The sequence below is a fragment of the Mizuhopecten yessoensis genome, unplaced genomic scaffold (genome assembly GCF_002113885.1).
Source record: "Mizuhopecten yessoensis strain PY_sf001 unplaced genomic scaffold, ASM211388v2 scaffold1689, whole genome shotgun sequence".
NCBI lineage: Eukaryota > Metazoa > Mollusca > Bivalvia > Pectinida > Pectinidae > Mizuhopecten > Mizuhopecten yessoensis.
The window spans coordinates 256,724-280,913 of NW_018404172.1; the positions used below are offsets into that span (position 1 = coordinate 256,724).

The 24,190-nt window shown below is 37.3% G+C and overlaps 2 protein-coding genes across 8 annotated transcripts in view; one reads left to right on the forward strand and one right to left on the reverse strand.

Annotated features, from left to right (window-relative positions):
• LOC110466609 (zinc finger and BTB domain-containing protein 17-like) overlaps window positions 1-6,566 on the reverse strand; it is a 147,837-nt gene extending 141,271 nt beyond the window's left edge. For 4 of the 7 annotated variants that reach the window (XM_021523249.1, XM_021523219.1, XM_021523238.1 and 1 more), the window contains exon 1: window positions 1,244-1,807. In XM_021523249.1, coding sequence (XP_021378924.1) covers window positions 1,244-1,803 — 560 coding nt within the window. In that variant the 5' untranslated portion in view covers window positions 1,804-1,807. Of the gene's footprint in view, window positions 1-1,243; window positions 1,808-2,372; window positions 3,392-3,900; window positions 4,074-5,665; window positions 5,766-6,388 lie in introns of those variants that run through there. The other 3 variants (XM_021523203.1, XM_021523229.1, XM_021523209.1) reach the window with 2 other exon arrangements.
• LOC110466600 lies at window positions 6,051-22,768 on the forward strand. The gene is made up of 4 exons (XM_021523191.1): window positions 6,051-6,138; window positions 13,454-14,409; window positions 14,629-15,584; window positions 16,524-22,768. Exons 2-4 carry the CDS (start codon window positions 13,471-13,473, stop codon window positions 18,739-18,741), a joined length of 4,113 nt encoding a protein of 1,370 aa, XP_021378866.1. The 5' UTR covers window positions 6,051-6,138; window positions 13,454-13,470; the 3' UTR covers window positions 18,742-22,768.
• Window positions 22,769-24,190: the final 1,422 nt, after the last annotated feature.

Sequence of the window (24,190 nt, forward strand, 5' to 3'; positions counted from 1 at the left end):
GGAATTACTTCCTAACATCAAACAGCTTGTAAGCTAAACTTAAGGTAATAGGATTGTGTCACCATTTCTCAGTAGAATTTCTTCAAATTTTGTAATTATATTGCTTTGAAGTAAAGAAAATTTTCTGCCACAAAAAAATATAGGTTGTCAGAATTTTGAGGATTTTAAATGGAAATTTATGTAAAAAGGAGTGAATTTTGAAAAAAAATGAAACACACAATGTTTTGCAAAAACATGTCAATAAAAATGATACTGACATAGATTAGTATTGCATTAATGTATATCAATTTTATAAATGATGAAATTGTGTATAATTACTTATCTATAAACGATTAAAAATTGACATTTTATAATAAAACCATATACACATAGTAATTGCATGGAAGAGTTATCGTTCTTGAAAAACTTCACAGTAGTGAAATAGGTAGCTGGTTTCCTGAAGTACAGAACAATGGACACATGTGACTCATTGATGAAAAAACAACTGAATTAATGCCTGGATTGCTTTGAAATACTTTAATATTGAAAGAACACAATGTTCTGTCAATAATAAACATGCAATATTCATCAGTTTAATATTAAACATTATAATATGCGGAAATTGTGATACTGTCTCCCTACATTGGATTTTCAACTAGGGATGTACTTCCTATTTCCGTTAAGCAATACACTCCTATGACCTTAATATGTTTTAATCACATTACAATAAGAATTTTGTATCAATAAAGCTTAAAAGTAATAATAATCATGAGGGACCTTTCCCTAGCTTATACAGTCTTTGTCCTTTGTAGCTGATATCATTCTCTGTGTGTTTCAATCTGGCTAACACAAACATATCACATTATTCCACACATCAGTGTAACACATTAGCTGCTGCCATACATGGCCGTTCTAGTCACCTATCATGATCAGCTGACCTTTTAATTAGCATTACAAGAATTCAACTTAAGTGGATGTTTTACCTGCCCCTGCTGGCAGCCATGCTGATTTTCAAATTTGAATCAAAATCAAAGTTGAGCAGGCTGTGTGATCAGGACACACATGAAAATGAAGCAAATTATATAAAATCATATATCTCAAATTTATAAATTGAACGATCATGGTAACTAATTTCAGTTCTGAACAGAACAGGTCCATGGATTGAAGCAACAGTATATCCTGATGTAAAAATTAACCTGACCAATGTGATTCACCAGACTGTGTATGTAGATAACAAAATCAACTATATAACAGCAATCCCTACCTTGGCTTGTTATCGTCTCCAATTTCTGATGAAGTTCCCAGATTCATCGCCATCTCAGGAATAGATTTTACAATGTTTTTGAGCACTTTAGTTGCATCTACACCTCCTTCACCTGAAGCCCCTATATCACCCGAGTTCACATCCTCATTAACCCCAACTGAGTCTGTTTCAGAAGTCTGTGATGTGCGCTGAGCACTGGGATGGAATGACTTTCGTTTAAGTGATGGGCGTTTCTGTAATGATGGGGGAGGTGGAAGAGCAACAACCATTTTATTGCCTCTGCTAACAGCTTCTTCATCAGGAAATGGTCGCGTGTCGTAGGGTGCCTGTCGCACAAAGTCTGTGGTACCACTGTAGCCTTGTGATTCACTTGTATCCTCACTGAAGCTAGCATCGTCCTCATCATCGTAGTCCGACATCGGCTCCTCCTTGACATGCATCATTAGAGGATCCGCACCAATGTTCCTGTCATCATGCTGGCCCTCACTAAGTCCAGATGATGCCACATTGGAAACAGAACGACCCCCACTAACAGAATGACCTCTACCACTGTCCTTCATTGCATCAGGCTNATGTTTTAATCACATTACAATAAGAATTTTGTATCAATAAAGCTTAAAAGTAATAATAATCATGAGGGACCTTTCCCTAGCTTATACAGTCTTTGTCCTTTGTAGCTGATATCATTCTCTGTGTGTTTCAATCTGGCTAACACAAACATATCACATTATTCCACACATCAGTGTAACACATTAGCTGCTGCCATACATGGCCGTTCTAGTCACCTATCATGATCAGCTGACCTTTTAATTAGCATTACAAGAATTCAACTTAAGTGGATGTTTTACCTGCCCCTGCTGGCAGCCATGCTGATTTTCAAATTTGAATCAAAATCAAAGTTGAGCAGGCTGTGTGATCAGGACACACATGAAAATGAAGCAAATTATATAAAATCATATATCTCAAATTTATAAATTGAACGATCATGGTAACTAATTTCAGTTCTGAACAGAACAGGTCCATGGATTGAAGCAACAGTATATCCTGATGTAAAAATTAACCTGACCAATGTGATTCACCAGACTGTGTATGTAGATAACAAAATCAACTATATAACAGCAATCCCTACCTTGGCTTGTTATCGTCTCCAATTTCTGATGAAGTTCCCAGATTCATCGCCATCTCAGGAATAGATTTTACAATGTTTTTGAGCACTTTAGTTGCATCTACACCTCCTTCACCTGAAGCCCCTATATCACCCGAGTTCACATCCTCATTAACCCCAACTGAGTCTGTTTCAGAAGTCTGTGATGTGCGCTGAGCACTGGGATGGAATGACTTTCGTTTAAGTGATGGGCGTTTCTGTAATGATGGGGGAGGTGGAAGAGCAACAACCATTTTATTGCCTCTGCTAACAGCTTCTTCATCAGGAAATGGTCGCGTGTCGTAGGGTGCCTGTCGCACAAAGTCTGTGGTACCACTGTAGCCTTGTGATTCACTTGTATCCTCACTGAAGCTAGCATCGTCCTCATCATCGTAGTCCGACATCGGCTCCTCCTTGACATGCATCATTAGAGGATCCGCACCAATGTTCCTGTCATCATGCTGGCCCTCACTAAGTCCAGATGATGCCACATTGGAAACAGAACGACCCCCACTAACAGAATGACCTCTACCACTGTCCTTCATTGCATCAGGCTGGTTAGACTTCTTCTGTAATGCTGCTGATAATTTGTCTAAGTTAATTCGTGGACGTTTACTTGGTGTTGTTTCAATTTCTGGTTCTGCACTTTCTCGTTTCATCTCATTTTGGATTTCTGAAAATATGATTTGTAAGCTAGAATTTGTCATTTTGAGACTGTAGTCTGTCGTGATTTTATCAGCAGTACCTGTTTCCTTATTTGAATCTCGGAATTCTTGGCAGAATTTCTGGATGCTAGTCACCTTGAGAATTTTTGTAAGTTTTTCCACAGATCTGAGGTTTGCTGAAGTGAGGTGCAAGACCCCATCATACAGGTAGGTGAGGAAGATGTTGAGGCCCTCTAGACCAACGGTCATTGGCAGCTTCACCTCCAGAATGGACACTTCATGCTGACCACCCACAGTCAACAAGTATGGACAGGCTGCCAATAACACAAGGCGGTGAACCTAACACACAAACAACACAGCATCAGTGTCAAGGTTTCATTATCCAATTAGCAAATTCACAAGCTTTTCTAAAAGAAAATCAGAAATCAAAGTTGCCTTTGATCACCGCCTATGAACTTAACAAAATATTTTGAATCATAATATATCATTGATTTTAGTTTCCCTTAATTCTTACATTTATTTACTGTATTTAATTCCCCTTCCTATTCAAGTTTTTATTTAAATGTTAGTGCACAGATTTACGCAAACTGATTACAAAAACATATATTACCCATCAATGCAAGTCAGCAACAACAAAAAAACACCAAAAAACTTTGAAATGAATTATACCACTGATGAGAAACAATAGTCTTCATCTTTATTTCCACATAGATCCCTACCAAAATACTTTAACAATTGCCCTTACTTTGAATTAAATTTTCCATAGTCAAGAATATAAATTAATTTTTCAAATTAAGGGGAAAATATCTAAAATTAATCTAATTTCCAGTGAACTTGTCAATACATACGTAAACCTTGACCGGGCCGACCTCTATAGTGGCATCACAGAGTTTTTTGTCACGCCACAGTTCTGACAGCTGGTACAGGACCTGGCTTGAGTGGTCAGGGTTGACAAATACTTGTTCCAGCATTGGAGTGTGGGTCAGTCCGCCAGCCTCAGTAGCCATGATCTGAAACCCCTCTGTAAGGTTGAAACAAGACAAATTTAACAATTAAGGCAGAAACAAATTATAATGACTTACAGGTAATGTTAAGAAATGTATAAAAACTTCATCTCTTCATCATCATAACATTCTCTGTCAATATTGACGATTACTGATTATCCTTCTGTTGAATTTGTTCACATGTACTGTCTTTATTGAAATTAGAAATGTCAACTCTCTTGCAACTTCTGACCATAATTTTGTTCCTGACAAATCATATATGTAACATTTAGCACAGGCAATTGTAAATAATTAAAATCTTGATATCAGAAACTGTTAGCAAGAACCTTATCAACAAGATGCATCAACCTTTAGCATTTGTAAACACATTCTTGTGTTTTACAAATAATTCAGTATATGCTGGCACTATAACAATTGTTTTTTTCTGGGTATTTTTGGAATTTTTCAAAAGTGTAATTTCGGGAACGCTTTAACCCTGAAAAACATTTGATTTTACAAATACACTTTGTATATATACAGAAGTTCTATATGCAAACTAAGTTTTCTTAATTAGATTATGGCTTAATTTTTGGCTGCAGTTATTTGAATATGAAATTGAAAATAGTTCACAACTATTTAGGAAATGAATTGTCCAATCTGCATTGGCATTGCTTTTTCTATCTAAATTTAACAGCAGCCCGTTAATTACCACATGAATTGGGAAAATATTACACATAATCGATAACAGAATCAGAAAGAGCAAACCAATCAATTTTCAATTATAATATTAATTGATAATCAGCCAATCATTAGAAAATAATATGTAGCATATTATTTTATTGAAATTGGAAAGACATCTTTTCTTCATTTTGGGTAAAATAAGATTTTTTTTTCGCTAGGGAAGCAGCCTGATGTATCTGGCTCTGAATAAGGCAAAAATCAGCTGAAAGACACTGCCAACATATATTATATCAGGACTGATGAAAATTTAGCAATAATTGTACACAACTTAGTCAGATTAAGTGACACTCTGTGCTTCTTAAAATTTGATTCAACATGATCAAGATCAGTACACATGTCTACTTTGGGACAGTGTCGTGTACTTGGATTCTTTATCAATATAGATTATCTCTGCATCAAAGTGACAGTCAATTATTTCACAGCTAGTGATCAGTTGTGATATCAATTTGCTGTGGCAATGTTCACATTACATGCGAAAATGTGACTAATAACCACCAGATACAGATGTGGAAATAAAGACATACACATTTTGTAATATAATAATGTTTACTTCTTTTACGGGTTTTAGTTATTTTTCTGCTTGTTCTTAATTGTAGACACATATTTATTTAGACAATGGTCAAATGCAAGACTCTTGATATCGGTGGTGATTTTCACACTATCGTTATATTCTTTTTAAAATGGACATACTGTTGTAAGCGTGCTATTCTGAAATAGCACGCTAGTGTGGGTATAAACTTGAAGGGAACTGGGCTGAGATTCCGGCCGGGTACAACTAAACCCGCGGAACATTCACTGAAGAAAATAGGAGTTGAATCATCAGATTTAGAATTCTGCCACAATGCTGCTGTTGATAAGCTACCGAAAACCAAAAAAAGTAAATGCATGCCTTCCTGCAGAAATTTGGATCAGTGTGTCAGTGCCTCAAACATTCTTGTCTAGTTTCTTCATCCTTGCGCCATGGTCAGTCGGCCATTTTGCTTCTTTGTTCGGTAGATTTGGGAGACATTATTTTGTATACGAGGAAAATCTTCCTCATCGAATATTATATTTGTACGATTACATAGACATGTGCATCGATTAATTATCTTTTTATTATTTGGTTGTTAATGGTCATTTTTGGGTAAATGTTTGCGACCAATAAATGATACGCTTAACATAATTCAATATTGATTTGCATTATAATCATTACACAACCGGTCCCCCGTACTAAAATTATCAGCCAATGAAACTTATATATTTGCTTCTCCTACTGAATATGCAAATGAAGTGGAATCCCTTCCTTCATTTCAAGAAGGCAATTTATCTTGTGGAATATATTAGTATTTTAACATATTATACATCTCACAGTCCTTCTTATGGGTAAGTTTATATCGAAAAAATGTTATACGTGACATCAAATGTGTTGTCACAGTTAATATTATTCATTTTCTGTATTTTATCGTGGATTTGGTCCGTGTTATGAGATCGAGAAGATTGCAGTGCTCATGAACGGAGCCATTTTGTCGATTTGGGACAAGAATTATATCCATATGTAACATTTCTCGAAAATATGTTGTTATGTGTAGTTAATGCTTGTCCGTAACGTGTTCATGAACAACGGTCAACTTACTTTATGTTTTCTGCGTGTGCTTGGACCAGCATTATAATTCTTGCACAGCCAACAAAGTACTTATTTGATACGAAACATAATTTCATTCTGGTTGAAAATGGGGTCAATTCTCAAGGTCACAAAACTGTAGTCTGTATTATATTTCATACATGTAACCACATTCAATTAACATAAAATGACCAGAAATGAAAAGGCCGTATCAAGTCAAAACAATTAAAGAAAAACTCCAATGCCGCCAGTGTTATTAATACAGCTTATAAATATAATATTAATTTAATTAAAGCCATTTTGGTCTCTTTTGAGTATAAAACATAGATAGATAGAATTATATAACAAGCAAGTATACACGTGCACTAGGCCGATTGAGCTATAATTTCTGAGATTTCAATTTTCATTAAATCAAAGCAAAGTCGCATAAAACAATAAGGTTTATGGTAATGTTGACTACAAAAAGTATACATTTAGATGTTTATTTTCATATTTCATAAATATGTAAAATTTCCGATTTTTTTACATCATTATTTTTTAAAAAGAATACTTATATTTAATGTCTTTTGTTATCAACTTAATGATAAAATCTTATTTTAAAAGCGAATTTGTTTCGTTTTCCTTCAACAAGAAAATCACATGAAAATAACTCAAAAGACCTATTTAGGATAGGTCAATAGAGCTGTTATAGGTCTTTACAGCTATATATTTACATATGCATGGCATTGTCACTATATAGCCTCATTGAAAGCTGTGTCGTTGATGGGACTTTAATTACCATGCATCACGAGACACAATTCTTAGCGTATTAATACAACACTGACTGGAACTACAATATCCAATATAAATAAACATGACGGCTGCTGAAATATCGCTGGGCATTGTGAGATTTGACAATGTCATTGTAAATTTATGTGCAAAATAAAAAAAAAAACTTTTATTACAACGAAAACAAGACCAAGGTCTAAAATATTGTACAAAATGCACATTGGTTGAAATCACCGATGCCGGCAATGGAAACAAATTTTAACGCTCATGCAATTTATCAGAAATATCGTCGTGTTACACTGCACTGATCAACAGGGGTTCGTTACAAATGTCTGAAATACATATATTCTATAGACCTACTGACACATATGTTACAGACCTACTTATATGAGTCACAGCACACATAAACATTTCAGACATTTGTAACGAACCTGTGCTCCATCGCAAGATCACTCACTTCAAATGCTATCGGTTTCACGCGTCTCGCATCCACGGTTCCTCAGTTTCTGACGACATGTCAAATAATGAGGCTGTTATAGAATCTACCGACCAGCATTCTTCACAAAATAAGCAAAGAGAAAAGTTTGAATTAACTTCCAAAAATAACTCCCTCGTGGAGGGCATGGTTAGATTTCCGGTGTTCACTATATTTGTCCATGCGCGAAATTTGTTCCGGGGAAAAATGGAAACAATTTCAAATCTAACTTTCAGCTCAGAGTTCTATTGCTAAACTTAAATCACCCTATATACATATCATAGCTAGCGCGCATTATGTTGTTTGCTTGCAAAGCTGAGTCATTCAAATAGATCATAAATACCATACAACAGTTCAATGCTTAAATAGCTCAATTGGCAGTGTGTACTGGACCTGACAAGGTAGATGTCTATTGTGTCTTAATTTATTCTTTGTAATGTGCAGCATGTTCAAAATTAGGGGTGTCACAATTAGCCAAGAGTGTATCACGATTTCTTGCATACTAGACCGAGATATCCGCATTTCCGGCAGTGCTGGAAAATTCTATCTGACCCACTGGTCTCGATCGCTTACACGTGCAGACTGGCGACAGAATTGTAGCGATCTTTCGGGTCAAGCTATTGTTTATGGCGTCTTTTATGACGTTTTTGGGTTAGTCAGGGTCATTCACAATTGCCACTAGTGCTCAGCATATGCAAAATGGAAATGCGTGGACAGTTTGTTTTTACGGGTTTTAGGTAAAAAGCAAGAAATAGAATCCATCCCTGATGTGAGGTAAGGATAAGGTAATTCAAATTTAACCATCGGGATAAAATATTGAGCAAAAGACCCTTGGCAAAGCCTCGGGACTCCTGTTCAACATTCTATCCCTTGGGTTTTAATTTACTTATATATATCCATACCTCACATCAGGAATGGATTCTATCAATATTGCAATACAGAATGAATATATTGCGATACGTGTCCTGATATATTGTCATAGGAAGGACGTGCTCAATTTTATAATAACTATATATTAATAAAGATTACTTAGATTTCAGATTTTTGTCAAACCAAGCGTCGATTACAAAATTTGAACTAAAATAAAAGCCTACTTTGTGCTTATTGGCATATCTGTTGAAATTTGTAGTAATTTGTAAAGTTAAAACACCAAGCAGATATATAAGAATATGCTTTTGAAAAATATTGCGATACAGCAATATTTCATCTCTGTATTAATTGTGGTACATGTACCATATGATATACCCGTGTATTGCGATATACCTGTTTCCCGATATATTGTGATAGCCCTATTCAAAATTGACTTGTTTTTTTCTAAGTTCACTCTCTCTTTCTGGGATCTCATTACCTCATTCAGCTCAAGTGGCCAAAAAGACCCAGGCGAGCTTTTAGGTTGTGCTTTGGCATTTGTTTAGCTTCCATTGTACATCAACCTCAATTCCTTTAGATATATATATGAAGGGAGACATATTGTATTAGTACTGGTGTGCAGTGCACTGAAATTAGGTCTCATGCGTCACTATATACAGAGTTCTGTCCCTTTGTTTAATTTTCATACCGAAGTTTATCCGGAGCATAAGTTTCATGTTATTTCACCTACGTTGACCAAACTTACCATATTTATGTATCTTGGGAGGCGGAATATCTCGCACTAAAATCAGGTTTTAATGCCCCACTATATACAGAGTTATGGCTCTTTGTTTATTTTAAGACCAAAGTTTGTCCACAGCATAACTTCTAACCCATTACAGATATCTTGATCAAACTTGAAGTATACCTGCAGCATCACCCACAGAAGGTGCGCAGTGCACTGGAATAAGGTCAGTGTGACCTTCACCTCAAGGTCAAAGGTCAAATAAGTGCAACATTTTCAGTAAATTCTTGTCTGGCCCATACATTTTTAACTGTTAAAGATATCTTGATCAAACTTCAACTTTACCTGCATCACCCACAGAAGGTGTGCAGTGCACTGAAATTAGGTCTCGTGCTACACTATATACAGAGTTATGGCACTTTGTTTGATTTTAATACCGAAGTTTGTCCGGAACATAAGTTCCATGTTATTTCACCTACGTTGACCAAACTTACCATATTTATGTATCTTGGCAAGGTGGAATCTCTCACACTAAAATCAGGTTTTGTGCCCCACTATATACAGAGTTATGGCCCTTTGTTTATTTTAATACCAAAGTTTGTCCACAGCATAACTCCCATGTTATTTCACCTACGTTGACCAAACTTGCTATAGTTTTAATGTATTTTGGGAAGTAGGAGTGTCACATTCTCAATGTGGGTCTCGTGCCCAACTATATAAAGAGATATGGCCTTTTGTTAATTTTATATTTTTATGCCATACCGCAGCGTCCGGCGTCCTGGCCGAGACATACCAGAGTCTGTAAAAATGGTAGTTTCTACTCCTGCTTAACGCTCAGCAATTTAGGAGTGGGACGACTGGTTTGCCCGTTGTCAGTATAATGTGACAGGGTGGGGTGTCCTGCTGAGTGTCTTCAGCAGTATGTTTCAGTAAGGTACAGTAGCACTATAAAGTTGGCATCAGTTCCCCGCTATCACAAGGAGACAAACACAAACATATCGCAGCCTCCCAAAACACATACTCATATACTACACGCATGCATCTTGCACACAGGGGAGGCTGTCCTTAAATGACCATAGCTGTTGATAGGACGTTAAACATTATTAAACCAAACCAAGCCAAACCCCCCTGGGGACCGTGGAGCAGGGCCCAATAGGGGAAACAGATATAAACCTTTAAAATCCTTCTTCTACCATAGGTAATAAGGGATTTCATCCCAATTTTGTTTGGAGCATCCTTGGGCAAAAGGGACTCAATGTTGTATAAACAGTGAGTGTGGCCCCTCGTGAGGGGTGGTCCAAAAAGGGGTAATTTAGCAAATTCTTTAAAAATTATTCTTCTGTAGGAAAAACAGGATTTTGTCTAAAGCATCCTTGGATTAAGGGGACTCAATTTTGTATAAATGGTTGGTCTGGGGTCAGACGGGCGGGGCCAAATAGAGGAAATATAGCAAATTCTCCAAAATCTTTCTTCTTCTGTAAAAATGACAGGATATTTTGTCCAAATTTGGTATGAAGCACCCTTTAGTTATGAGGAACCAATTTTGTATAATTGGTGGGTCTGACTCCCCTTTTGGGCAGAGAAGCAGGGCCCAATAAGAAATATCTTAAGGAGGCAAGGTAGTCTAGTGGTAGGACACCGGGCTCGTGACCGAAGGGTTGCGGGTTCGATGCACGGCATGGCACAGTGTTATATCCACTTAGCTAAATTTGCTTTAAAACGCATCTCCTGCTAAACGCCAGAGAGGATTTCAACCAAATTTAGTCTGAAGCATCACTAGGGGAGAGAAATCATTTCTTAAATAAATCAGGTTATTTCGACCCCTGAGGCCAGGAGGGCGGGGCCCTGAAGAGGAACTTAGCTAATTTTGCTTTAAAACGCGTTTCCTCCTAAACGCCAGAGAAGATTTCAACAAAATTTGCTCTGAAACTTCATTGGGGGAGCCTAGGGCAATCATTTCCTTAATAAATGAGACTGGTTGGAACCCTGGGGCTAGGAAGACCAGGCCCCAAAGAGGAAAATTATCTAATATTTTGCTTTAAGATGCTAATATCCCCAAATTGCCTGACTAGATTGTACAAAATTTGGTCAAAAAGATCTTATTTCAATGTAAGAAAGTATGTAACACTATATGGCATTCGACGGGCGTATATTGTTCCGCCCCGCGGTACTCTTGTTAGCAAGAAAAAAAAGTGTATTAAGTGCAAAACTTAATAAATGCATGTTTCTTAATAAATAAACAAGGAACTTTTGGTAATTTTTTGTCAGTTATAGACGATGGCCAAACGTCTCAAATATGAAAAAAAAAAATGCTGACAGAAAGCAGAGAATTAAGCGTAAATGTATGAGGATTAAAAAACACCCAAAAAGATCCTGCACTGTTTATATCCAGTATTTGAACCTAGGAGGAGATTTAATATTATGATTACTACCACCTTGTCCAAGCCTGAAGCTACTGTAAACTGACATGGATGTTCTGGTCAATTGTTCATACAGGATATTGCTCTCTTGAATATTGTTATGATATGATGTTGGCAGCTTATTATTTGTGCTTATTTTTAGGTCACCTGAGCTTTAGCTCAAGTGACCTATTGCTATCCGTTTTCGTCCGTCGTCCGTTAACATTTTACATTTCAAACTTAAAGTCAAGTTCTGCCGGGCCGATTGAACTGAAAGTTGGTAGGAATGATCGCCTCATGGTCCTGACTAAGTGTTGTTATTTTTCGAGTCGATCAGAAATCCAATATGGCCGCCACGGCCGCCATTTTGAAAACCTATTTCAAACTTAAAGTCAAGTTCTGCTGGGCCGATTGAACTGAAAGTTTGTAGGAATGATCGACTCATGGTCCTGACAAAGTGTTGTTATTTTTCGGGTCGATCAGAAATCCAATATGGCCGCCACGGCCGCCATTTTGAAAAACTATTTCAAACTTAAAGTCAAGTTCTGCTAGGCCGATTGAACTGAAACTTTGTAGGAATGATTGACTCATGGTCCTGACAAAGTGTTGTTATTTTTCGGGTCGATCAGAAATCCAATATGGCCACCACGGCTGCCATTTTGAAAAACTATTTCAAACTTAAAGTAAAGATCTACTTGGCCGATTGAACTGAAACTTTGTAGGAATGATCGAATCATGGTCCTGACAAAGTGTTGTTATTTTTCGGGTCAATCAGAAATACAATTTGGCTGCCATGGCCGCTATTTTGCTACTAAGTTCTAATAGGCCGATCTCACTTAAAATTGGTCTAGGAATGATCAGCTCAGGGTCCTGACAAAGTTAAGTTAACATTATACTATTTTTTACTCAAATTGGTACATATTTCAACAACAAAAATAAATACTGTAGACTCGGGTGACCGTTTAGGCCCATGGGCCTCTTGTTAATGTTTTGTTAACAATGTTGGTTAGTAATTCATTTTCATGTATTTTCCACTTAATTACCTGGTACATGTAGTTGCTGATTTCCCTGATACTCAATCTGGTTAAAACCAGTCCTTTGATTCCACTCCGACACTCCTCATTCCAGAAGCTTAAAGATCTGGTTTTAATCAGATTGCCGGATACTTAATGAAAATGAAACAAATTTAATTAGACCCGAATTTGAAAAAAAAATCTCTTTGGGTTCATCTTTTCAAACAAACTCAACTGACTTGACTGCTTCTAGAATTTGAATTTGAAAATTGACCAATCATAGACTAATATTCTAAATTGACTGGAGTGAGTTATTTATCAGTAATTTTCCGTAATTTCTATGTATTATTCTGCATCCAAAAAATCCCAAGACAATACTCCATATTCTGATTTTGTATTTGGCTTTAGTCCAATTTCTCTACATACAAAAAAGTTGAAATGCATAACAATGATTTCTAGAGCCATGCTACATATACTGTGGTAGGTTGTGCAGCAACAGCATGCATCCTTTTTTTCTTTTTTTTTCTTGTGTTCAATAATTATATAAGGTAAAACTTCCACTTTGAAAGCTGGCTATATGGTAAGTCAAAGGTCAACATATATAGGCTATATTAAATGGACTGGCAGGCTAGTGCTACAGTTGAAACCTGCATTCTTTTACACTACCATTACTAGTACTAGCTATAGTGTTGTTTTTATCATGAGGTGTTTTTTAATTAAATGTTTTGTCATTATCCAGTCATACTTTGCTAGAGTTGCTTTTAAGATTTAATTGATTACACTTACAAATATTTAAATCATCTCACTAGCATTGCTTTTATTTTACAGTGTGATTATAGGAAAGGATGGACACACCTACCAGCCATGGGGTTGAGACCCCTGGGGTGGGGCTAGCTAACTCTAGTCAAGGTTACGGCACTGCAATTCACCTCCAGGATAATTACTTGCTTCATGGGGTGATGGATCAGTCCTACCCCCAGGGTATTCCCAGTCGGATGTCGGAGGAGACCAGAGTAGGACAATTGGGACCGCACACTGAGGAGGAGTCCCTATGGTCTGGCAGTGTTGGTCAACATCCCAGTGATGAGGTTATCAGGAATGGCAACACTGGGCCTCGCCCTGGTGAGGAAAGTCTGATGGTCGGAAATATCATGAATATGGCTCAGCGCACAAGTGATGAAGGCATGAGGACAAGTACTTTGGGAGCTAGACCTGGTGAGGAGAACATTAGAGTTGGCAATATGGGACTTCACTCAACATGTGAAGATAGTATAAGGGTGGAGGGACATGGAGGACAGCGACCTACAATTCACTCCCCAAGACATGGAAATATGTTATTGTCAGGCCACCCAGTAACACAGCGTAATGCCCCCATGCATTTCTACATGGAAGATGGAAATGGATCCATGAGCAGTTCAATCTCACAGCAGAACCCAACAGGTCTTACTTCTCATAATGATATGAGCAGTATTCCTACTGGTCCTAAGGGGGCCACTCTGTTGTCAGGTCCCCATGACAACATGGTGGGTGGCAGTGTAGCCAGAGGGGGTCCTTTACCCCAACAGGCCCCAGATCTGACACACCGCCATCCTCAGCACACAGCAGCAGGAAGTAAGTCGGAGGGTGTTGAGGTTGAGCGTGGGGATGACGGCAGTCTAAAATCAGCAACCAAGGACTACACAGAAAGAAACCTGCCACGTGAACTCATGGGAAAGATGTTTGGTCTCCTAAAGGAAGGAATGTTCTGTGATGCAGTTATCCTGGCTGGCAATAAGGAAATAAGGGTAGGTGTATATATATAGATTAGATTTTCAAACATCAGTTTGCCACCCATATGCTAACGATCCACATTTTTAGCTCTCCTAGTCTGCAGCTAAAGCACCAAAAATTACTATTCAGTTTTATTTTTACTTTCAAAGACTGAAAATACTAGTATATTAAGATACTGAATTAAATATGTTTTTATAGAATTTATGTTAATTTTAAGCATTTCTGTTTTTCAGGTACACAAGATGGTGCTTATAGCAGCAAGTCCATTCCTACTGTCCAAGTTGTCTAAAACAACACCCAGTACATCTCTACGTGTGGAGCTTCCAATGGGTATTCCCCTACAGGTGGCATCACAGCTCGTCCACTACCTGTATGATGGTAAGATCACCTTGACAACTGACAATGTGTCCCAATTTGCACGTGTAGCCAATCTGTTCAAGCTGGAGCACCTGTACAACATTTGCGAGGATTTCATTGACTGTTTTAACCTGGACGAATCTTTGCTTAATGTCATGGAGGAAGACATTAGTGTGTCTGCAACAGAGCCAAGGACCTCGCCCATTGCTCTGAAAAAGCGCCATCTCAAGCTCAATGCAGAGGAAAATATGGCAGAAGCAGAGGTCACAGAAAACACCGAAAACACAGAAACTAATATGGTTTGTCATGAAAAGTCTGCACCATTACCCATTCAACCTAAACCTGTGTGTACTACTAAGGGGAAAACCGCTAATAAGAAAGCACCAAAAAAGTCTACCAAACTGAAACAAGAAGAGGTTTCCCCTCAGATGGAGACACCTGTTCACAAAGTGTCACATCTGTACGGCACCCGAGCAGCTTCTGCTGCCAAGGTAACTAAACAGGTAACAGAGGTGGTGGACGAGACCGGAGCAGCCACATCATATGGGAAACATGGGTTTTATCAGACAGAGGTGGCAGAGGTAGCCCACAGGGAGATAGGGGACAGCTCACCTACCAAACATCCCAGCCCTGTTAAACATGCCGACCTGATCAACAAAACACCAGAGTTGGACAATGATATTGAGAACAATGAGAATGGCGAGGAAGAAGATGATGAAACATCAGATGACAGTGACGAGGATTACCTGGAGAATAGCGCTACTGGGAAGTTTAAACAACTAAAACAGGCAAATAATAGCCTGAAGAAATTACAGTCAAAGAAAAGACAGAAGTAAGTCTGCATATGTATTTACTCTGTATAACAACATACTTGCCTTTTTGTGCAGAGTCCCGTGTTCAAGTTTGATGCTTTGCCAAATTCAGTCCCAAAATAATTAATGAGACTTCTCGGTCACAATAAGCCATTGTGCATATCATTGTACATAATAGGTCCAATTTGTCTTAATGTCTGTTCAAAATGGATATATAAGCATACAATAATATATATATAACAGTGAGTTGCATTTAGTCTTATTCTATCTGTGCTGGCATAGGTGACACATTTAATTTAGTGGAGTCTTTGTTTAAAATACATACCGGGTAATGTTATTTTTTTATTTTTTTTTGAAAACTGTTCTGTTTTTTGTTAAAACTGAAAGCACAACTGCTATATATCAGTGCCTTTATTTTTTAATCATACCAGGTACTAAGACATTTTCGAAATCCAAGGATTCAGCACCCGTTTTATATATATATATATATAACTTCTCTAGACCCTTGGAATAGTATGTCATGACGAAATGATGCACAACTTTAAAGCCAGTCAGTTTTACCATTATGCTGCCTCTCATTTAAGTTAATGTACATTATTTGATCAAGCTAATTTACTTGCATTATCTGCAAAGTGGTGCATACAATACAGAGATTTTAATTTTTACATGACATATTCCAAGGGGGTGTTGAGAAGACCTGTATCAAGGGTAGAACATTTGGATTTCAATAAGATAGCCTTTATGTTGATCCAGTGTTTATTTGACTGAAGTTAACACAGAATGTATACTCTGTGAGGGAGTAAGAAAACACAATTGAAAGTGTGTTGCAGCAGATTTTCATAAAGACAAAACTAATATTTGAAGTCCCTTCATTACAAGGGAATTTAGTCACTTTTCAAATCTAGCAAAAGAACAAAATTCGCAGTAGAATTAATTACAAATAAATTGATATTTTCTAGGAAAATGCCTGTCCCTCCAGCACCCAAGCAAGATATGCCTCTGAGACCACCTCCAAAGAAACGAGCAAGAGAGTTTGCAAAATCTGAGGAAGATAAAATACTTCAGGACATTGAAAGTAAACTGGATTTATCAGTTTTAGATGTCTCGGTGTCACTGGCAACAGAATTAACAACAAAAAAGAAAGCAGTGACCAAGAAAATAAAGAAGAAGAGAAAGAAACATTCATTTGGAACCATGCTCAAGAGTGTGGTTACAAGCGCGATAGCTGAGCTGGATAAAAATGCAGAGCTTATACCAGAGAGTGAGCGACAGTTTAAATGTAAACTTTGTGGCAATGAATTTGTATTTCCGAAACGAAGTATCACTCATTTGATAAACACACATGAAATCTCTCCAGATGACGTTTTGAGCTACATTACAATACGCAAGTTTGAAAAGTCTCCAAGAGTTTGTGACATTTGTGGGTATGAAACCAAAGAACCAAACTTTTATTACATTCATTACCATAAGTACTTCCGGCACGGCATTCCGCTACCCAAAGGTTGGAAACCATTCACATGTGACATTTGTGGAAAGGAGTGTTTTACAAAGTTCCAGCTGAAAGACCATAAGCTTATACACCGTGAACAAACACCATTTATTTGTGAAAAGTGTGGGCAAGGTTTTAAAAGCAGGACATGTCTCAATAGTCATGTGTTTCATCGACACAATTCCATACGAAAACATGACTGTACCGAATGTGAAAAGTCTTTCAAGACAAAAACGCAGCTGATGGTACATCATCGCATACACACTGGAGAAAAACCGTTTCACTGTCCAGACTGTGATTATAAGAGTACCACCCGAGGTAACATGCGACTCCATCTGACCAACAAACACAAATATGATTCTCAGGTTATTACGTGCATGATGTACCAGATCAAGACACTTAGCAAGGCATATGAAATGCAGAGTTTGCCACAGGATCTCATTAATAACGCTAATCTTCAGACTGAAGAGTCTGACCTGCTGAACACCGCTGACAAGAACCAGATGAGGCCAATGGAGGACCATGTGGGTATGCACCTTCCTACAAATGTAATGGACAATGACAAGTCACCTCAGCCTTCACAACGTGATAATGACACATTCTCAAACCTGGGCAACATCCTTGTAGCCAATCCCCAGGGCCAGCCCAGTCAGCTGATCTACACAGACGAAAATATAACTAACCGACACATCATACTTCAGTCGTACAATGGCCAGCAAATAGTGACAGGAGAGCTACAGAGAGGTCAGACCTCGGGTGGAGTTGAATGCCAAGACACCCAGGCCACACAGATCCCAGTGTTACTACAGCCAGTACAAGGCACTGACCACCTGGCCGGTCACTTCCTAGTACAAACACACCATGGAGGACAAAGCACTGTCCAGCTTCTCAGTACAACAGATGGTCAACTCACACAAGACCCACGGGGTCAGGAGGCCCACATACTGGTACAGGATTCCCAAGGCATGCTACAGGAAGCAGGTATCACCAGTGAACAGGTTCTGATTACAGATCAGGAACAGCTGAACCTTTCCTCATCTCGACGTCAAAGTCATGAACAGCAAATCATGTATGTGGAGCGACCAGCCAATGAGATGGTACAGCAAGATCAGCTAATCTTAGCCACAGATAAGAATGTTACGGTGCACGAATCCACAGGACACTCTACCACAGAGCTCCAAAACGTGTCTCCACGACTCATGATTGATGGAAATCAACAAGTTCACATTCAGATTCACACCGGGACAGCAGTCACCTTAGAAACGGATTCCCATGGACAAGTGCAGGAGCGACAGGTGCGCATCCAGGATCCCCAGGGCCTACTGGTGGGAGAGCGGCCACAAGTCACACTTGTCCACCGAGGTCTCAACATTCAGGACAGGGCCAAAGACACAGTACAGCCAAAACAGGAAGTTCAGATCTCCGTGTCAACATCACTTGAATCATACCAACAAGTTTCGCTACCAGTCACGTCAGAAAATCCATTGACAACATATGTGGTGAACTCTCAGAATACAGGTACCAGTATTGAGTCTCAGGGACAGTTAGTTCAGAGTCCTCCCAACACCCACGGCTTACCCACAACTCAGGCTCATGGGCTGCCCGACTCCCCCACCACCCAGTCCTCACAGAGCTACAGTGACAACACCCTGTACCAGTATTATCATCAGCAGTTCAACAACTTCTGATCTCCAGGAATATGGTGTAGAACCCACTGTCAGTCTCTGGTACAAGACTGGTGGCACTGGAATCTGATATTTGACAATGTCTGATATGTATAAGATGAATATGTAACTCAGAGAGATACAGAAGTATGTTTCCTTTCTGACTTTGGAAAGTTGTCCCACTGTCAGGGATTATCTATCTGACAGAGTCACTTGTCTAAGGTTGTGTAGCTGGGTGTGTATTTGTGTACATCAGGGCTTTTTGCCAGCTGTTTTGCTAAAAGGACACTCACCATACTTGAGAACATTTTGTGGTATTATTACATATAATTGGGATAATGAGGGGTCGAAAATAATTGAGCAAATATTCAGCAAAATTGTTCAAAATACTCAGTTTTGAGGGGGAAGGCCTTTTTTTTAATTTCCGAAATTTCATTTTTTTCTGGAGGGTATTCCCATCCAGACCTATGAAATGCTGGCAAAATCCCTATGCATATGTTAGCTTTTGATAATAAGAAGTATTTTGGTATACATACTGTGTACTAGGATACCTTTACCCACTCAAACTTTCATTCTACATCGGTAAATCCATCTTCACATCCTGTTACCCGGTAATATCACCATTCATATTTGATTACTATGTTTATTACTAAGATTCTGTTTAATAATAATCATTACGAAAGACGAAAAAAGGCGAAAGTTAAACAACAGCCAAGATTTTCTGCTATACAGTAGAGCAATACCTGCAAAAAATGTCCACAGTTTAACTTGTGCCTTTTTAACCCCATGTACAAAATGTAGTGAGGACCAATTCATCATTACAGCAACTATTAGTAAACAACACAATATATATAGTAATTAAATGCAATGGGTGAAATTAACATAGGGCAAATACGGATTTTAATGGTGAAGGGCGAAAGGTTCTAGATACACGTATACAGTAACCTGGCAATTGCCTTGTTATAAATGTAGTAAGGTTAACACTGACAGTCCTGTCCATGTTGTACAAACATCTAGATTGAACATAAATATTCTATGTTATTATTGTAAACAATATAACACAGGAATTCTATGAGTGCCAATAGTGTTTGCTTAATTGAATGACTTGCATGCAAAAAAAACCCCACTGATATTGTGCCATTTAAGTGGTTTCATACACGTCAGACCAGAGTTGAAATTAAGAAGAACGAAAAACTTGATGGCAAAGTCCTAATTAACTTTTACAAAACTTACACCAGCAGTTATTTTATTTTCTCAAAAAAGTCTGGTGTAGTTGCTGAATTCAAGATAAAATGGAGTTCATATACAGTGTATCAATATAAGATTGCTAGGTACTCCCATAACATTTCATACCAAAACACTTCTTTGTTAGCAATGTAAATTACCTGTATTCTCGAAGAATTGATGATTCAATCACAACTGTTTTTCCAAATATTTGTTATGCTACAAGATGTACTATGCATTGCTGCTAATAAACTGTATAGATGTGAAAATCAATATACATGTACATTGAGATTTACAATTTCTTTTAAGTTCTAAAATTTCAAACTTTAGGACTGAAGTCTCAACAGAATGGAGTTTAAAGCCTAATTTAATTAAACAGGGATTTGTTCATTTGACAAATTCAAATTTATAATTTGTTTGAAGGTGAAGTACTTCACAACAGTTACACAAATGTTTACTTTGTAAGAAATATGGTTTGGTGTTCTATAGATGCAAACATGAAAAAATTATCTGCTTTCATCTGAATCTTTTTAATGCATAAGTTGCATCTCAAGAGCAAAATATGTTATTAATTTTACCATATATTTATTTTGACTTCTGATGGAGTACTCTGTTTATAAATTAATTAAATGATGTATTACGCTATTACATTGTACCTAGGCACATATAAATTTAAGAACGAATAATATCAAAGTTATGTTTAGTGATTTATGATAGAATGATATAACTTATACATGTTTGTGTCCTATTTGTTATATCCTGTCTGTTCTGCAACATCGAATTTAATTTATTTTTAGCTCACCTGTCCGAAGGGCAATTGAGCTTTTTCTGTGGTCAGTCTACCCATCCATCCTTCTGAATAACCAAGATAGTGGTGGGCAGTAGTATACAGTAATGAAGGACTGTCAAGTTGCTTAAATTACCTTCACTAACTTTTATTTAAGGTCACAGAGGTCAAATGTGTTCAAAACTTTTACAACTTCTTCTGAATAACCAAGAGGCCTAGGGTCATGATGTTTGGTCTATATAATGCTGGAATTGATCATCATAATGTTTGTTTGAATGACCTTGTCCTATTAACAAGGTCACAGTGGTCAAATATATGAAAAAGTTTAAGTGACTTTTTCTGATTAACTCAGATGATGATGATGGTTCCGTAATTTGGCTTGTGACATGCTATAAGATGGAGGGATATCAAGTGTGTTCAAATAGATAACCTTGACCCATTTTCAAGGTCACAGTGGTCAAATGTGTTTAAACCATTTACAACTTCTGAATAACCAAGAGGCTTAGAGCCATGATATTTGGCCTGTATCATGCAGTGGCAAAAGGCTTTAAGTTCTTTCGTATGAATAACCTTGACCCACTTTCAAGGTCATATGTAGTCCAATATGTTATTAATTTGAATATCTTTTCCTGAATAACAAAGAGGTCTAGGGTAATGATATTTGGCCTGTAGCATGCTTAGGGTTATCAATTTAGCTTAAAGAAATTTGATTTTGACATTCTTACAAAATTAATGTAGCTCTGAATATCAGATGAACAATACACGCCCAGTAGATCTCTTATTTATTTATTTATTTTTTATACAAATTATTGCAATTAGTGCTACCAGGTAATAAGTTTGTAGTATAATGTATTTAACTGTTTGACTAAAATGACTTATAAGTGGTTGGTAGATATTTTGGTAACACTGACTGATCAGGACTGATCCTAGTGTTGAACATTGATGACAATATTTGGCATGCATTTCTGATCTAATTAACTTCAGAATGCTTTAAAATTGCTCAAGTATTAGGGGCACTTTATAGAAAATGATTTTAAGTAGAGCTCATTTGTCATTTACTAAAAGACTGAATAACAACTATTTTGTTTAAAGAAATATTTGTATATTGTTTATTTGTTGCAATTCAAAGTTGAGTGCCAAATGTCTGCTTGTTTTGTTGTGCTGTTTCCCTGCCACCTATATTTCATGACTTTGCTGATATTTGAATGTTAAAACAATGGTTGTTGATGTTTTCATTACGAAACAATGGGAAAGAAGCACCGACAGGAATTCCAATGCTATATTGCCAGTGGTTGTCATTAGAATGGACAGTAAAAACATATTACAAATCTGAACTGAGGGATTTGTTTGTAAGTGAAAGAATTTGAGGGACCTCTGTTTAACTGTTTGTTTATGCCTGGTATTTGTCCACATTGTGTTCAGCAGTAATTCATTTAATATATTAAGTTGGTTGATGCACAAACAGATTATTAACTACCACATGTGTTATGCAGGCAATGAAAACTTAACAAAGGGTTGAAAGAATATTTTTCCAAATCTCATCCATAAAAGTCTCATTCTAAACTACAAAAGTCTTTCCCTAAGGTCGAGATTCTCTGTCCACATCACACAAGGATAATTTTATGAATTGACATGAACTGAACAAAGTCATTATCTCTAGGAAGTCCCAGCAGGTGATGAGTGTCGTTTGTGTGATCGAGACACTAATTCTTCTGTTTGTGTCGCCAATCTTGAAATTTCTGCAATAATGTATGAATATGAATCCATTTACAAACAAAAATGAATTAAAATGGCCCAAAACAGTATCTGTTCTGTTCTTTGTTTATTTTGATTTGTTTTGTCCAGCTGAACAAAATAGTCTTGCTAGTGCCAATCTATCAATAACAAGCTAACTTTGAGAAAAGCTCTTACATAATTTGTAGATTAAAGTATGTTGTATTCAGACAAATGCGATTCCTCTGTGAACAGAAACCAAATATCCAGGCAAACGATATGTTAATTGCCATGTACAAGAGATTAAAAATGGTGCACTTCATATTTTTTTAAATCAAGAAAAACTATTTGTTCATTCAAGTACAGCACTAAGCTATGATCAATATTGAGGTAATTGCAGGATGAACTGGGACGGTTTAGGTGCTATTGTATTTTGATTAACATCATTAGTAGAAATTTTAACATTAACCAGCTTCTTCTTACCTTGTGAAATAAATTAACATTGTGAAAATTTACAACTGAGTGGGCACATTGCTACCAATTGCCATCCAGTTTCCAGTGTACACCAAACTTAAGCCCAGTACAAGAAGAACAGAGTGACATTGCTTTCCTCCTGCTTTTGTTATTAGGTCTCCCCTTCAAATTAAAGAGACATACTGTATTAATACACATGTTTCTCACAATGTCTTGTCTGGGCAGAACTTTTATACTGTTAAAGCTATCTTGATTAAACTTGAAGTATTCATGCATCATCCACAGGATGTGAGCAGTGAACTTAGTCACCTCTTGCCAAGAGGTCAAATAAGTGATAAGTTTTTGGTGAAATCGTTAGAGTTTTAAACCGTTAACAATAGCCTGATAAAACCTAATGTATATATTTTATCTGCATTGCCCCACAGATGTACAATGCTCTGCAATTAGGTCACTGTGACCTTCATCTCTAGGTTAAAGTCTAATATGTGTAAAACTTTCAGTGTTGGCTTGTTCTATCAGGGCACATTAACAAAGGTGTCAACCTCTGAAACCTCTAATGAGGCAGATCTTCCTCCTTATGAGGGAGGGTGGACAGCTATGCGTCATTTTGTCAAATCTTGCCATGCATTCATAAACTATTTTCGTGATAAAAATAGGTCTGTTTTCAAGGTTTACATGTCGGTTTATCGACTCCTTTACTATAAATAACAGATCCAGACAATAGTGTGGCATACAACACACCGAGCCTTTCTGAAGTTATAGCCCAGCAATTTGGCCTGACCCCTTGACCTTGGTGTACAGGCCCCAGTGGCTTAAAATGTTGGTTAATGTTAACTGGTGGTTAGTGAAAAATTAAAATTGTTCCCACTTAAAAAACTTAATAAAACCCTCAAAACACATTAATCTGTTCTGTCTCAAGAAATCCACAGCATTGAAATATCAGAGGCTCTGAATTTCTTTTATTCATATTTCAAACCACTGGATAACTAACCAACCTTTTAGAAACTTGGGCAAGATCAAAAGTTGTATGTGAAATATTGTCTTGTCATGATACAACTATCAATGAAGCTTCACTAACATCATCGAGTCATTCAGATGTTACAGCCCGGACAGTCATTAGGATTTGACCTTTGATTCTTTTTTGTGACCTGAAACCTAGGACAGACCCAGGAGTTAAAAATATTTTAGGTCATGCAGTTTGATGCATCATGTCTCATGGTATAGAAGCCAGTGCTATTTTTCGACAGATAGACATTGCATTGAGACTACGTACAC